The sequence below is a fragment of the Nomascus leucogenys genome, chromosome 6 (assembly GCF_006542625.1).
Source record: "Nomascus leucogenys isolate Asia chromosome 6, Asia_NLE_v1, whole genome shotgun sequence".
Classification (NCBI taxonomy): domain Eukaryota; kingdom Metazoa; phylum Chordata; class Mammalia; order Primates; family Hylobatidae; genus Nomascus; species Nomascus leucogenys.
In genome coordinates, this window is record NC_044386.1 from 58136190 (window position 1) to 58152216 (window position 16027).

General features: G+C 48.5%; 1 protein-coding gene across 2 annotated transcripts in view; it reads left to right on the plus strand.

Annotated features, from left to right (window-relative positions):
* The window catches only part of TGM5 (transglutaminase 5), a 34769-nt gene extending 28225 nt beyond the window's left edge, over positions 1 to 6544 (plus strand). For both annotated transcript variants that reach the window (XM_003266796.4, XM_003266797.4), the window contains 5 exons: positions 69 to 308; positions 3296 to 3664; positions 4197 to 4357; positions 5437 to 5570; positions 5786 to 6544. In XM_003266796.4, the coding sequence (XP_003266844.1) occupies positions 69 to 308; positions 3296 to 3664; positions 4197 to 4357; positions 5437 to 5570; positions 5786 to 5939 (1058 nt within the window). In that variant the 3' untranslated portion in view covers positions 5940 to 6544. The remainder of the gene's footprint in view (positions 1 to 68; positions 309 to 3295; positions 3665 to 4196; positions 4358 to 5436; positions 5571 to 5785) is intronic.
* The last annotated feature ends 9483 nt before the right edge of the window (positions 6545 to 16027 follow it).

The following is a 16027-nucleotide window of genomic DNA, read 5'->3' on the forward strand; positions in this document are numbered from 1 at the left end:
GGAAAGCACCCCACCCCTGCCCAGCCCTGCAACAAACAGCCCACCGAGGCTCCCCTGTTCTCCTTCAGGAGTCTACTGCTGTGGTCCTGCCTCTGTCAGAGCCATCAAAGAAGGAGAAGTGGACCTGAATTATGACACGCCCTTTGTGTTTTCGATGGTGAATGCTGACTGCATGTCCTGGCTCATCCAGGGAGGGAAGGAGCAGAAACTTCACCAGGACACGAGTTCTGTTGGCAATTTTATCAGCACAAAGAGCATCCAGAGTGACGAGCGGGATGACATCACAGAGAACTACAAGTATGAAGAAGGTAAGTAAGTAAGCCAGCCCTACTCAGAGCCCAAGCCCTGCAGGAACCTTCCCCTACCGCAGGGAGCCAGAGAGCATCTGCGAGGCAGAACCCAGCCCCACTGTCTCCTGAGCCGTTCAGTTTTGAGGCCCCGTTTGGGGTGGCCTCACGGCCTCACTTCATGACACCCCCACCCCACATCCTGCAGGCCAGCGAGCTCCCGCCACAAGGTGCTGACATGGACCGTGGAGCCCAAACAGAATATGCATCCTTCACCCCTGCTTCCCCCTAAAATCAGCCTCCCACTGAAGACGGCAGGGAATTTAGTAAACACTCTGCCATTCATTTATTTTATTTAGGGTATTATTTAATTCACTGTGTTTCATTGAGTCTTTGGAGGACAGGCTGAAGTGAGCCCGGATGTTCACTCCCACCCCTCCTCCCTGTGGGACCGGCAGGGCCAGAGGCTGACTCTGAGGTGACAGCCCTGGCAGCAGGGCCACAGGGGAGGCTGCGTTAGTCAGGTATAGATGAATGCCTGGACATTGAGAAGAGCCAGCCACTAGGTTCAATTACCAGGGAGCCAGGCAAAAATATCCAGTCCATGAGGGCCAGAGGCAGGGTGAGGGCCAGAGCCGGGATCTGGCTGGGGAGGATCTGAGCAGGCGCAAGGCAGGGTGGCTGAAGGGTGGTGGGGAGGGCCGAGCAGTTGCTGGGAGTGCTGGTGAGTGGGTGGGTGTCTGTGGTTCATCTACGTGGGCCTTGGGGACAGGCGCAGGGAGACTCCAGAATTCCCCACCTGGGAAGGGGATTCGAAGTAGGGGGCAAGTGTTGAACACAGCCCAGCAGTGCCATCACCACCCACTCCCTGGGGCCTCTGGCCTCATCTTGGCTGGGCTGCCTGAGAAATGGATCCTGAGGCAAGCATTCAAATACAAGTGGTTTATTTCTGAGGCTATCCTGGAAATCCTGGAGCAGAGTGAGGGAGACAGGGAAGGGAAGGAAGTGGATGTAAGAGTACATTTGCAAGCCTGTTAGCACAGTGACAGCTGGCTGGGAGCTCTGGAAGTGGGGTTGACAGAGAAAATAAAGCACAAGTAATGCTTTAGCGTAAATTTGTCCCAGGCCAGGAGCTGTAAGCTCACACCTGCAATCCCAACACTTTGGGAGGCTGAGATGGGAGGATCACTTTGGCCTCAGAATTTGAGGCTGCAGTGAGCTATGATGGCAACACTGCACTCCAGCCTAGGCAATAGAGTGAGACCTCATTTCTAAAAAAAAAAAAAAAAAAAAAAAAAAAAAAAAAAAAAAGATGTCCCAAATTATTTGTTGTTTATTTGAAATTCAAATTAAATTGCCTTGTATTTTTGTTTGCTAAATCTGGCAACCCTATCACTGATTCAGTGTGAAGCGTAGAACAACACTGCAGATTTATCGCACCAGAGAGGCACAGGGGCTGGGGTGTTTATCCATCAACTCCTGTTGGTCATGAATTGAGGGCTGTTCCTGGGGGATGTAAATTCTCTAGCACTTCTGGCCCGCCCCATGCATGAGCTGAGTCTGCTCTGGCAGCAGAGAAAATCTCAGAGAGTTGCAGGGGCTGCAATTTGAAAAGTAGGGCCTGTGGACACTGAAATGGCAAGTGCCAAGGGAATATGGGCGGGGCTTTGACGGCATTTGCTAGAGAGGCCCACGGGGTCCCCTGTGGACTCAGGGGATTGGAGCCATACCCCGGTGGGCCTGAGCGTCCTGCTTAGGTGCTCCTCGGGTCAGCAGTATTCGGTCTTCTCCCACCCAGCCTGACAGGGTCTGGGGTCGCACAGACCGCAGATGCACTAAATCAGATTCCCGTCTTTCTGGGCCCACTCTTTTTTTTTTTTTTTTTTTGAGACAGAGTCTTGCTCTGTCACCCACGCTGGAGGGCAACAGCGCGATCTTGGCTCACTGCAACCTCTGCTTCCTGGGTTCAAGCAATTCTCCCATCTCAGCCTCCCAAGTAGCTGGGATTATAGGTGCCTGCCACTATGCCTGGCTAAATTTTTTGTATTTTTAGTAGAAACAGGGTTTCACCATGTTGGTCAGGCTGGCTCGAACTCCGGACCTCAAGTGATCCACCCTCCTTGGCCTCCCAAAGTGGTGGGATTACAGGTGTGAGCCACTGCCCTCAGCCTGTGGGCCGCTTTTACTGAAGCAAATGTCTCCAGATTCTCTTTTGTCTGGAACTGGCCTTAGAATGAACCCCAGAGCAAGGGGATAAAAGTGGCCTCTGCCTCAGGATGTTGTGGCAAATGCATTGAAGGGGTAGAGCTGGTCCCTGGGGACAGTAAGTACTCAACAAAGGCAGCTTCTGGAATTATGAGGCATGGGCAAGTATTCCTGCACATGCGGCCCACAGGGACCCTCAGGATACAGCAGGGAAGCTGGGGCCACTCTGGGAACTCTGCGCGCCTAGACCTCCTCTCATCTGTATTTACTTATTTACTGTGCTTCTCCTTTCCCTCAGTTTCCAGGAATTAGTCTATCCCTGACCAATAATCTGGCTCTGGAACAGAACATCACACCATGCCCTGCTGTCTTTAAGATGTTTATTTCTCTGCATTTGTGGGCCTTTGTCTTTCCCTTGAGGACATCAGGATAGAGTTGAGCAGTCACAAGCACAGGTTTTAGAGTTGGGCAGGTTTGCTTCCCACCTGGGATCTGATCCTTACTAGTTGTGTGACTTGGGCAGGTGACATGACTTCCGTTAGCCTCCTTTTCTTTATCTGGGTATGGAAGAATAAGAAGAATGCTAATGGTAATACACCTTGCTTGTGGTTGATACAGGAGGAAGGGTGTGAAGTGGCCAGCAGAGCCTGCCTGGGAAAGCACATGAGGAGTGGAGGGAGTGCTTGTTACTGGGAGTGAAGGCCTGAAGTTGTTGGTGGATATTGGGTGGGGGATGGCACTCAGCCTCGGTCTACCCCGGTCAGCCTGGCTCACAGCTGGTGCTGTGCTCTTCCCCACTTCAGGATCCCTCCAGGAGAGGCAGGTGTTTCTGAAGGCTCTGCAGAAGCTGAAGGCTAGAAGATTCCATGGCCCCCAAAGAGGAGCAGAGTTGCAACCTTCCAGGCCCACACCACTGAGCAGGGACAGCCCTCGGAGCCTGCACACACCTTCCCGTCGGCCCAGCGATGTGGTGCAAGTCTCCCTGAAATTCAAGCTGCTCGACCCACCCAACATGGGCCAGGATATATGCTTTGTCCTGCTGGCCCTCAACATGTCCTCCCAGTTCAAGGACCTCAAAGTGAACCTGAGTGCCCAGTCTCTGCTGCACGATGGCAGCCCCCTGTCCCCATTCTGGCAGGACATAGTGTTCATCACACTCTCTCCTAAAGAAGGTACGCATGCGCACAGTTTGTGTACACAGAGTTGGTTTTGGCAATGTCAGTGGGGTCAAGCCAGCCAACAGGGTTCTGGGGGCAGACCCCTGAGACACTGTTATTCCTACTATCCAATCTGGCATGATTCCCCTCCTTCCCTCTTCTCCTTCCCCCTCCCTCCCTCCCTCCTTCCCTTTCTTCCTTCCCTCCCTCCCTCCCTTCCTTCCTTGTATCTCCTCTCTCCCTCCTTTCTCTTCTTCCTCCTTTCCTACCACAACAAAAGTAGCTGGTTTTGCAGGAAAAACCTGAGATTTAGAGTCTCTGAGACCTTGGTTGGAGCCTCAGCTCTCCCATTTCCTAGCAGAATGGCCTTGGGCAGCCATTTTGGCTCTTTTCAGCTCATTTCCTCATCTGAAAAGCTGCCACCTGCTTCCCCAGGACTTGGTACTTGTTGACTTTCTCTTCTCTGTGGAAGACAGACCCCAGGTCCAACCCAGGTCTGGCTGATTTTCTCAGCTACTCTCACCCCATCATTGTGTTCTTTCTTTAGCAAAGACCTACCCCTGCAAAATCTCCTATTCCCAGTACAGCCAGTACCTGTCAACAGACAAGCTGATCCGCATCAGTGCCTTGGGTGAAGAGAAAAGCAGTCCCGAGAAAATCCTGGTGAACAAGATCATCACCTTATCTTATCCGAGCATCACGATTAATGTAGGCAGGAGTCCTGCAAATGGCTTGTGGGGCCCCTTGGATCCGGCGGGAAGGGGGTGAAGCCCTGTGAGAAGGCAGCCTGGGCCTACTTAGGAGAGCATCCCCTCCTTCCTTTGCCTCTTCTGGTGCTCCAGGAAGGAGAAGTTTGTCTAAGAGGTCTTCATCCTCTTGCACCACTCACTAGAGGCCCCATGGATGGGTCCTTGAGCAGGTGCCATGGACAACAGGAGAGACCCCCTCTTGTGCCACTCCTGCTGTTGGCCTTCCCCATGGGTCAACATAAGGAAAGTGAGCGCAGATGGAAGGGTCTCTGGTCGGGGGAGAACCCTGTCTGAAAGTCAGTTCAGACTTGATTTGCCATTTTTTGGCTGTGCATCCTCGGACAAGTCCTTGGGCCTCTGTTTCTTGAACTGTCAGAGAGGGGATTAGGCTAGATGGCCTCTGAGGACCCCTCCTGCTCTGACATTCTGTGGTCTTCCGAGTGGGAAGATTTCAAGGGCTCCCTTCCTTCCCGTGCTGTCTCCCCAAGGCCAACGAGCCTCCTAGACCCTGTTAAGTAAGCCCATGGAGCCCCTCCAGTGGGGAAACATGAAGGTTTGGCTAGAACTTGGGCTTTTATGGCATCTTAGCAAAGAAGCAATATGTTTTTAGAGAAGTGACAAGAGAAAGGGAAAGGACCTTGAGTCTCAAGGGCTGGCGAATTTTGGGAAGGCAAATACATGGGAAACTCATGGTAGATAAAACTTAGAAAGTTTGTTGTGTAGATTCCTCTGGTGCCCTCTCCAGGCTCATAAAGGTCTGAAGTCATCTCTGGTCATCAGCCTTTGTCCTTCCTGGTAGAGAGGGGAGGGGGGACACCTTTGTAAATTTATATCCTGCTTTTAGGCAAATAAAGGGAAACCAGAGAGCTTTTCTTATATCTGCTTCTTCTCAATTGTCTTCAGCTCAAAGAATTCTTATGCCAAAGTGGCATATTTGGGGGTGGCATATCCTGCCACCTTACAGAACAGTGCCCTTCGTAAATATCTGGTGAGTTGGCGAATGAGAACTAACTCTCCTTCCCCTCCTGGTCTGTTTAGGTTCTAGGAGCAGCCATTGTGAACCAGCCACTCTCCATACAGGTGATATTTTCAAACCCCCTCTCGGAGCAGGTTGAGGACTGTGTGCTGACCATGGAAGGAAGTGGCCTCTTCAAGAAACAGCAGAAAGTCTTGTAAGTGCTGCAAGTGCTCAGCCTTCTCTTCTATTTTATCCCCCCTGAGATTAGCACTATCCTTCTCCCTGGACATGGGTTCCTGAGCCAGACTTCACAACACCGGGGAAGGGAAAGTGGAAGCACTCCCTCCCACTCAGGAAGCTGGGTAGAAAAGGGCTCCGGGGTCATTATCATGCTTTTGGTTTTCTGACATGCTCCATTCTCTGTTGCAGCCTTGGAGTCCTCAAACCCCAACACCGAGCGAGCATCATTCTGGAGACCGTCCCCTTCAAGAGCGGACAAAGGCAGATCCAAGCTAATATGAGAAGCAACAAGTTTAAGGACATTAAGGGTTACAGGAATGTTTATGTAGACTTTGCATTATAAATTCTGGAACAATGCGCCAGACATGTGAATTTCAAGCTTCAGGAAAAGGAGCAAGTTCAAATGCAAGCTGCGCCATTCCCCACCACAACAGATGCTTCACAGGGCTCCAGCAAGAGCCACAGAGGGGAAGACATGTTCATTTTCTGTCTCCCCTGACTCCACTAGAAATGTAAGCTCCATGAGAGCAAAGACTGCTTTGTTTACTTTGTACCCCTATACTCAGAACCATTTCTGGCATATGCTAGGCACTCAATAAATATTTTTTGAATGAATGAAGAGGAGACTCCAGCATCCAGAGAACAGGTAGGAAATGTCTATGGATGGATATTTCCCTGGACCATTTGCACAGCTCCCCTGGACTCTTTTCAGGGCCCAGGGATTCCGCTGTGTCCCATCCAGAGATTCCAGGATTCCACAGTCTCCTATCCAGAAGTGTGACTTGGCACAGAGGTCAGAGGATACTGGCAGGACTTGGCCATGACTTAACTGCCCCCAGCCCCAGATATCCAGGAAAGAAAAAGACAGGCTGAACAGCTCACTGTTGTTTTGTTGTTGCAAAAGCTAATTCCCTAGTATGAATAAACTTCAGACCTTGCTCTCCTTTGCCTCATGTAGTCATCACTTTCCTATCTGTTCCTTGGATGCTGCAGTCTCCTATTCATTCATTCAATAAAGTATTTATTGAGTGCCTAGCATATACCAGAAGTGGTTCTGAGTGTAGGGGTACAAAGTAAATAAAGCAAAGTCCCTGCCCTCATGGAGCTTACAATTCTAGTGGAGGCAGGGGAGATAGACAATGAACACGTCAACAAATAAGTGAGATACTCACAGGTGGTGTATCAGCCATGATCCAGCTAGAAAAAACAAAAACTCACAGGTGTTTCTACATACTACCTACCATCTTTGTGTCTTGGGGGGAAAAAAAAGTCTGGGAGACCTTTCACCCTTGGCCTTCCTTTGAATCCTTTCCCATATCACATCCAAGAGGTCCCTCAGTCCTAACAGTACCAGCCTATTCACTCAAAACTCACCGATGCACTGTGGTCCTGGATGGCCTTGGTTTGGCTGGGGAGATAAAGCTGGCTGAATAACACAATGAGGTAGACTTTGAGTGGAGAATAGAATACTCTCAAAGTTTTCTATTAGTTGCAGCCTGTGTTTATGGTCATGCAAACTCCACCCTTTCTGGGTCCTACTGAACACACAAAACAATTCTGATCATTATCTCCTCTTGTGGCACTGCACAAAGTTCTGCACAAAGAAAGGCATGATGCACTTGCTCTCTCAGTACTGACTACATGACTGAGACAGCTGTCCTATTAAATACACACACAGTAAATAAAGAAGATGAAGACTTCCAGTATGTATAAACCAAAGGGCATGTGTAGTTAATCAGAGGGATAGAAGGGCATGTGGTAAGAATTAGGGAAAGTAGGGAATAGTCCTGTGAGAGAGTGGGCTGAGAACTACGAGCTACTGGCAGGGAGCTGGAAGTAACTTAAAATTATTTCATCTTATAATTATCACCTGACAATCATGAGAAATAGTTTAAGGAAAACACCAGAGAGAGAAACATCTTACAGATACAATGACCTCTGAAGCACATGGAAGATTTCAGGAACTGCGCCCTAGGACTCTTTAATGAGTCCTGATTTTAACACCACATTCATTAATTCTTTCATTCAACAAAAATTTACTGAATTTCTACTAGGGGCCAGGCTCTGAGCCAGATAGGCCCTGAGGACACAAGAAGGACCAGGGCCTGCACTCAAGGAGCTCAAGTCTAAGGATAAGGAGAATGAAAAATAAACAGGAGGTTATAACACAGAGCGGTGAGATCCACCACTGGGGTAAACCCAGGGTGTTGTGGGAGCACAAGGAGGGCCAACTAGTCCAGCCTTGGGATATTGGTTCAAGGAAGGCTTCCTGGAGGAACTGGTATTTAAGTGGAGCCCTAAAAGCTAGTGGTTGGTCAAAGACTAGGAATTGGAAGGAGAGGAAGTGGAATAAAGCAGCCAGGAACTGCAAGTCATTCAGATGGCCAGAGGTCAGAGTGGGAGGGAGCAAGAAGCAGGAAAGAAATGAGGCAAGAGCCAGAGGGTGAAGTTTCAGGCTGCAGTCTAAGGAATTTGGGTCACAATCATCTTCAGGTGTCTGCCTCCTCTAACTCTTGGATCACAGTCACTTCCTGCAGTGTCAGTGCTCAGAGCTGATTCCACTTTGCAGAGCTGAGCAGACTTCATGTGATTTAAGAAGCACTTAAAGGACAAATAGTTCTCCACCCTTGTCTGCCATAGGAGCTTGCAATTCCCATCAGAGTCACTTCTTTGAGCGCAAAGGCCTTCCTTAAATGCAAAGGTTGTCTTTCATCCACTCATTTAACATTTTTTTAGTTCCTAATGTGCTGAGTGTTCTAGGTGTAGGGAATAGACCAATAAACAGGGCAAATAAGGTTCTCCCCAACCCATTCCCAATGGACAACTTCACAACCCCTCATCCTCCAACCCCAGTGGAACTCAGTATAATCTTCTTCTGACAACGCTCAGCTCAGCTCCAGGAAAAAAGGGTTTTTGAAGAAATTTCTTTTTCCTTATTGTGTGTAGCCTTGGTGGATCTGCCAGTGAAGAAGCCCTGCCCGCCCATGGCCAAGAGGTGGGCACGTGAGTTATGCTGGGACAATCAGACACTTCTCCTGGGACAATCAGACACTTTGACTGCAGAGTGAAGTGGGTTAGAGAAGGGAGAAACTTGGAGTCCATCCATCTTGGCAGCAAAGACCCAGAGACAGACGAGCCTCTGTTCCTGCTGCCTAGTCCCTCGAGCTGCCCTGGAGTCCATCCTTCTCCTAGTCCTGGCTCTCCTTTTCCCCGTCAATCTACGAGCTCCTTCATACTCTTGTTTTTTTAAGTTGACCAACACTAGTTTTGGCTTTGCTTGCATTCAAAGGACAATCATGACATAAAAGGACTTTATCTAGTTCAGAGAAATTGGGTAATTTGTTTAAGACCACACAGCAAAGTCTGTCTGATTCCAAAGTCCCCCCACGTCACACTGCCCAGTACTCCCATTGGTCTGTCCTTGGGTCCTAAAGGCATCTTTGTTACTGTCATAAGTTAGCCTGAAGTTCAAGGAAGTGTCAGAAGCTCTCATTCATCCCAACCTGGTGAGTAACTGGAGAGGTGGGAGCTGGCTGTGTGGAAAGGGCAGGCAGCAACAAGAGCTACACTGTTTCCCAGAGCTCACTCCTCCTTTAGTCCCTGGCCCTCCAAGGCCCACTGTTCAGTTTTTCTTCCTCACCACGTGCCCACTGACCAGCAGCCAACCAACCAATGTGCAGCTGGTACCACCTCTCTACCTGTCCCTGAGACCTGACTTCCCAGTATCCAGGAGCCACTTGGTGCCAGTTTTGGGGCTGCTGCTTTTTCAGGAGTACAGACAAAAAGAATTTGATTGCAGAGTGCTGATCTCAGATATACCCAGCTTTCCTCCAACCCCAGAGGATGGGCTTGGCTTCAGACTCCACGAGCCTGGAGCTTCCTGAGGGGAGGCAGGCCACGTGCCTGGCACAGCAAGTGTTAGCAGAAGGTCTGAGCTGGGATGCTGAATGAATCTCTGGGAATGTGAGAAAGAACTCTGAACATAGATAATGTCAGGCTCTGGATAATGCTAATATCCTCCAGAGAATGTTCTTTCTGGTAGGAAGTTAGGATAGTGGGAGAGTGCCATAATGGAGATTTATTTAAAACCAGGCTTCAGCTTTTTTTTTTTTTTTTTTTTTTTTTTTTTTTTTTTTTTTTTTTTTAAGCAGAGTTTCGCTCTTGCTGCCCAGGCTGGAGTGCAATGGCACGATCTCCAGCTCACTGCAACCTCTGCCTCCCGGGTTCAAGCCATTCTCCTGCCTCAGCCTCCCAAGTAGCTGGGACTACAGGCACCTGCCACCACGCCCGGCTAATTTTGTTTGCTGCTGTTGTTTTTGTTTTTAGTAGAGACAGGGTTTCCCCATGTTGGTTAGGGTGGTCTCGAATTCCCAACCTCAGGTGATCTACCCACCTCAGCCTCCCAAAGTACTGGGATTACAGGTGTGAGCCACCGTGCCCAGCCAACTTCAGCCTTTTATAAGGATTAGTCTATTTCCTACTTACCTCAACTCCTGGGGCATAGCCCTTCAGGAAGCCTGGGGTGTTTATTGGGGCCTCTCATCCTTAATGACCCTCAAACTCAAACCCTGCTAGACTGCCAGATTCTCAGGCTCTTATCTGCCAATTATGAATGGGCAAATGCCCCAGATGGAAGAGTGGCAGCCAGTTTCAAGTTCCCTCTCTGCTCTTCTTCTCCCCAAGATCTTGATTCCTGAAGTCCTCACTGCCTTGATGCCTTCAAAGAGATATTTAAAATATTTCATTCAACTTTTCTGATTGTTCCCAACAGAGAGGATGGTAACAAGCTAGTCTGCTGTATTTAGATACAGAAATTCTTGAAAGATTTAAAGAAGGTTGAATAGAGAGACCTTCTCAGCAGTGGCTTGGATTAAGGCTAATGTGAAATCAAATGTGTGGGGTATGAGTTGGAAGACCTCAGTTTGAGTCTAGGCTTTACCATAAGCTGTGAGATATTGGGAAACCCTCCCTTCTGGAGCTTAGAGGTAAGTTTCTCGTGTGTGGAACGCATGTGGATAGGTAGGCTATAGTATGCACTTTTAGCCTCCTCCTTGGCTCTGTTTGGGCTCCATCTTTATTCTTTCATCATTTGCATCATTTTAATGTGCTCTTCTGCAATACCATATTTCACTGTTAGTCTTAAATTCTTTCTGGAATGAGGCAGTATATTAACTGATCTTACATTCGCTAAAATAAATGTTAACTCTCCGAACGTATTTTCTCATCAGTAAAATTGGAATCATGATCCCTTAATGCAGTTTATAAGATTGAGGTTCAGATCATACAAGATAATGTACATGAAAGTGCTTTGTAAAGCAATGTGCCAGCATAATTAACTTATTTGCGCCTGGGAGTCATGTTGCGTATCTTCCTCTCTGCCCTCCATCCTGATATCCTGTCCATTAGCACGTCATATCCATTTAACCTCCTACATCTCCGTCAAATCTGTCCATGTCTATCTTTTTTTTTTTTTTTTTTTGAGATGTTGTTTTGTTCTGTGGCCCAGGCTGGAGTGCAGTGGCGTGATCTTGGCTCACTGCAACCTCCACCTTCTAGGTTCAAGTGATTCTCCTGCCTCGGTCTCCGGAGTAGCTGCGATTACAGGCGCCCGCCACCACGCCCAGCTAATTTTTGTATTTTTAGTAGGGACGGGGTTTCGCCATGTTGGCCAGGCTGGTCTCAAACTCCTGACCTCAGGTGATCCGCCTGTCTTGGCCTCCCAAAGTGCTGGGATTACAGGCGTGAGCCACCGTGACCGGCCTATGTCTATCTTTACTAACACGCCCCGGAGTAGACCACCATCATCTTTCACCTGAGGCATTACTCTAGTCTCTTATTGGTCATCTCTCTTCCCTTTTTGCCCCCTCTAAATCATTTCCCCTATATTAGCCAGTATTTTAAAAATGCAAATCAGATTGTGTTACTCCCTTGCTTCAAATATCATTTCAATGACTTCTCACTGCTCTGAGAATAAAATCCAAAATTCTCAGCTCAACTCTGCAAGATTTAGCCCTTGCCTTACCTCTCCCCATCCCTCTCTGTGATGCAGGCCCACTGACCTGCTTTCAGTTGCTTCCTACCTTAAAGCCTGTGCACGTGCTGTTTTCTCTCCTCTCGCGCCAACCCTTGTCCTGTTGAGAGGTGACAGCTTGCTGGCAGCCCTCGCTCGCTCTCGGTGCCTCCTTGGCCTCGGCGCCCATTCTGGCCGCGCTTGAGGAGCCCTTCAGCCCGCCGCTGCACCGTGGGAACCCTTCTCTGGGCTGGTCGAGGCCGGAGCCGGCTCCCTCAGCTTGAGGGGAGGTGTGGACGGAGAAGCACGGGCGGTAACCGGGGCTGCGCGCGGCGCTTGTGGGCCAGCTAGAGTTCCGGGTGGGCGTGGGTTTGGCGGGCCCCGCACTCGGAGCGGCCGGCCGGTCCTGCCGGCCCGGGCAGTGAGGGGCTTAGCACCCGGGCCAGCAGCTGCGGAGGGTGCGCCGGGTTCCGCAGCAGTGCCGGCCCACCAGACTCAGGAGCGCCGCCCCCTGCTCCACGACGCCTGGTCCCGTCGACCGCCCATCGGCTGAGGAGTGCAGGCGCACAGCCCGGGACAGGCAGGCAGCCCCACCTGCGGCCCCGGTGCGGGATCCGCTGGGTGAAGCCAGCTGCGCTCCTGAGTCTGGTGGGGACTTGGAGAACCTTTATGTCTAGCTCAGGGTTTGTAAACACACCAATCAACACTGTATCTAGCTAATCTACTGGGGACGTGGAGAACTTTTGTGTCTAGCTCAGGGATTGTAAACGCACCAATCAGCACCCTGTCAAAACAGACCAATCGGCTCTCTGTAAAATGGACCAATCAGCAGGATGAGGGTGGGGCCAGATGAGGAAGTAAAAGCAGGCTGCCCGAGCCAGCAGTGGCAACACCTTTAGGTTGTGGAAGCTTTGTTCTTTCGCCCTTTGCAGTAAATCTTGCTACTGCTCACTGTTTGGGTTCCCCACTGCGTTTATGAGCTGTAACACTCACCGCAAAGGTGTGCAGCTTCGCTGCTGAAGCCAGCGAGACCACGAACCCACCGGGAGGAACGAACAGCTCCAGACGCGCTACCTTAAGAGCTGTAACACCGCGAAGGTCTGCAGTTTCACTCCTGAGCCAGCGAGACCACGAACCCACCAGAAGGAAGAAACTCCAAACACATCGGAACATCAGAAGGAACAAACTCCGGATGCGCGCCCTTTAGGAACTGTAACACTCACTGCGAGGGTCCGCGGCTTCATTCTTGAAGTCAGTGAGACCAAGAACCCACCAATTCCGGACACACTATTATTTGTCCTCCCAGTTTCTCAGCTTAAATATCACCTTCTGAGAGAAGCCTACCCTGACCTTCCACACCTGGGTCCGAGAGCACTCAAACTTCTCTTTTACAGCATTTGGCACACTTGACAGAGAAATAGGTAATGGTGTACTCACTTAGTATTGTTTGTCTCCCCCTGCTGGAATAGAAGCTCCTTGGTGGCAGGGACGCGTCTGTCTACTGCTGTATTACCAGTACCTAACACGGTTCGTAACAGTTCCTGACGGTACCTACCAGTACCTAACAGTTCCTGACGGTACCTGCCAGTACCTAACACAGTTCCTGGTGCATGACAGTGCTCTGTAGGTATTTGTTTCACAAATAAATAAACAGATCCTTCTTGAGTCCACACCCCTTGAGTCCACGCTGAGGGGTTGTTTTTCTGCCAGAGGCTGGAGAGTAGAAAGGCGTGGGTGCCGTGGGACAGACCTTTCTGGTCACCCCCTCCCTCCATCCTCCTTACATCTCCCACTCGCTTTTCCCCAGCCCAACCCAAATGCAGCAGCATCTGTCTCATCATGGGCTCCTCAAAAAGTGCCCCGACTGAAATACTGCCAGAGACTGGATCTCTGTGAAGCTCTCATGGGAACTGTACCAGGAAAGAGAAGATTCTCTTTGCTAGAACCAGAAGGAGAACACATTCCCCAAAGTGAGACCAGCCCACAACCTCCCCATTCCCTTCCCAGGTAAGGGGCTCTCTGTGGTGAAAATAGTTCTTTCAGCCAAAGACTTTCCCCTGAAAGTTTTTGTTGCTTTAAAAGTATTAACACATAAATACATGTTCATAGCACGAACATACAGAGGGTATATAGAAAAAAGCCTTGTCCCTAGGCACTGAGTGTCTATCTAGAAGCAATAATTTTCTAGAAATAGTCTATATAAACACAAGCAAATTCATATATATTCTCCCCACGCACATATACCCTTTACACAAAGATAGTATACTATTCACACTGTTCTCTACCTCGCTTATTCCACTTAACAATACAGCTTGGGCTGGGCGCGGCGGCTCATGCCTGTAATCCCAACACTTTGGGAGGCCAAGGCTAGGGGATCACTTGAGCATCGGAGTTCAAGACCAGCCTGGGAAACATAGTGGGATCCCATCTCTATAAAAAATAAAAAATTAGCCAGATGTAGTGGCACATGCCTGTAGTCCCAGCTACTCTGGAGGCTGAAGTGGGAGGATCACTTGAGCCCAGGGGTTGAGGCTGCAGTGAGCCATGATTGTACCACTGCACTCCAGCCTGGGTGACAGAGCAAGACCCTGTCTCAAAACAAATAAACAAACAAATCAAGCTTGGAGATTGTTCCACATCCTTTTATATAGAGCTACTTCATTCTTTTTCACCTTTATGTATTTTATTGAGTGCATGTCCCATAATTTTTCTACCTAATACCTTATGCATGGATGTTTAGGTAGTTTCTAGTATTTGGCTATTATAAATATCAATGCCTTGAAAATACTTGTATAAATTTTATTTTACACCTGTTTGATCATTTGTATGATAAATACCTAGAAGTAGAATGGCTGAATCAAAAGTACAGACTTTTTTTTTAAGTGAGAGCAAATTTATTAAGAAAGTAAAGGAATAAAGAATGGCTAATCCATAGGCAGAGCAGCAAAAAGTATAGACATTTAAAGTTTTGGTAGAAACTACTTAATTTCCCTTTGTTCCGGACTGAATCGTGTCCACCCCAAAAATTCGTATGTTGAAGCCCTAACCCCCAATGTGACTGTATTTGGAGATGGGACCTATAAGAAGGTAATAAAGGTGAAGTGGGGTCATAAGAATGCGCTTCAATCCAATAGGCATGATGTCCTATAAGAAGAGGAAAAGGAAAAGACACCAGAGATCTTTCTCTTTCCGCGTGGACACAGAGAAGAGGGCATGTGAGGAAGAGAGCCTTCACCAGACACCAAGCCTAAAGGCCCTGATCTTGAACTTCCATACTACAGAAGGGTGAGAACATAAATATCTGTTGTTTAAGCCACCCAGTCTAACACTCTCCATAGAGGCTGCACCAATTTGGAGAGGCTGCACCAATTTATTATTTATTTATTTATTTCTATTTTTTTGAGACAAAGTCTTGCTTTGTTGTCAAGGCTGGAATGCAGTGGCACGATCTTGGCTAACTGCAACCTCCACCCACCAGGTTCAAGTGATTCTCATGTCTCAGTCTCCTGAGTAGCTGAGGTTACAGGCGCCCACCACCATGTCTGGCTAATTATTGTATTTGTAGTAGAGATTGGTTTTCACCCTCTTGGTCTGGCTGGTTTCGAACTCCTGACCTCAAGTGATTCACCCGCCTCCTAAAGTGCTGGGATTACAGGCATGAGCCACCGTGCCCAGCTGAGGCTGCACCAATTTAAATTTGTACTCCCACTAGTATTATAAGAGAGCAACTATTTTCCTAAGTCATCACCAACTCAAAATGTTGTCAAACTCTTTTATCTTTGCCAATCTAATAGGTGAAGAAAGAATGATATCTCAGGGTGTTTTTATTTTGCATTTTTATTAAATGAGGCTGAACAACTTTCCATGGATTTGATAAACATTTTTATTTCCTTTTCTGTGAATTGTTTATCATATCCTTTATTCATTTTTCTAATAGTTTGTTATTCTTTTCTTATTGATTTATAGGCATCTTTTATATTAAGGAGATTAATTCTTCGTGATATGAGTTTCAAATATTTTCCCCAACTTGTTGCATATCTTGTTTTGTTTTGTTTTGTTTTTGAGACGGAGTCTCACTCTGTGGCCCAGGCTGGAGCAGTGGCCCAGTCTCAGCTCACCGCAACCTCCAACCTCCCGGGTTCAAGCTATTCTCCTGCCTCAGCCTCCCAAGTAGCTGGGATTACAGGCGCATGCCACTATGCTCAGCTAATTTTTTGTATTTTTAGTAGACATGGGGTTTCACCAAGTTGGCCAGGCTGGTCTCAAACTCCTGACCTCATGATCCACCCGCCTCGGCCTCCCAAAGTGCTGGGATTACAGGTGTGAGCCACCGTGCCCCACCTGCATATCTTTTAACATTGTGAATTTTTCCATTTAAAAATTTTTAAGGAATCAAATTTCTCAGCATTTTCTTTATGGCT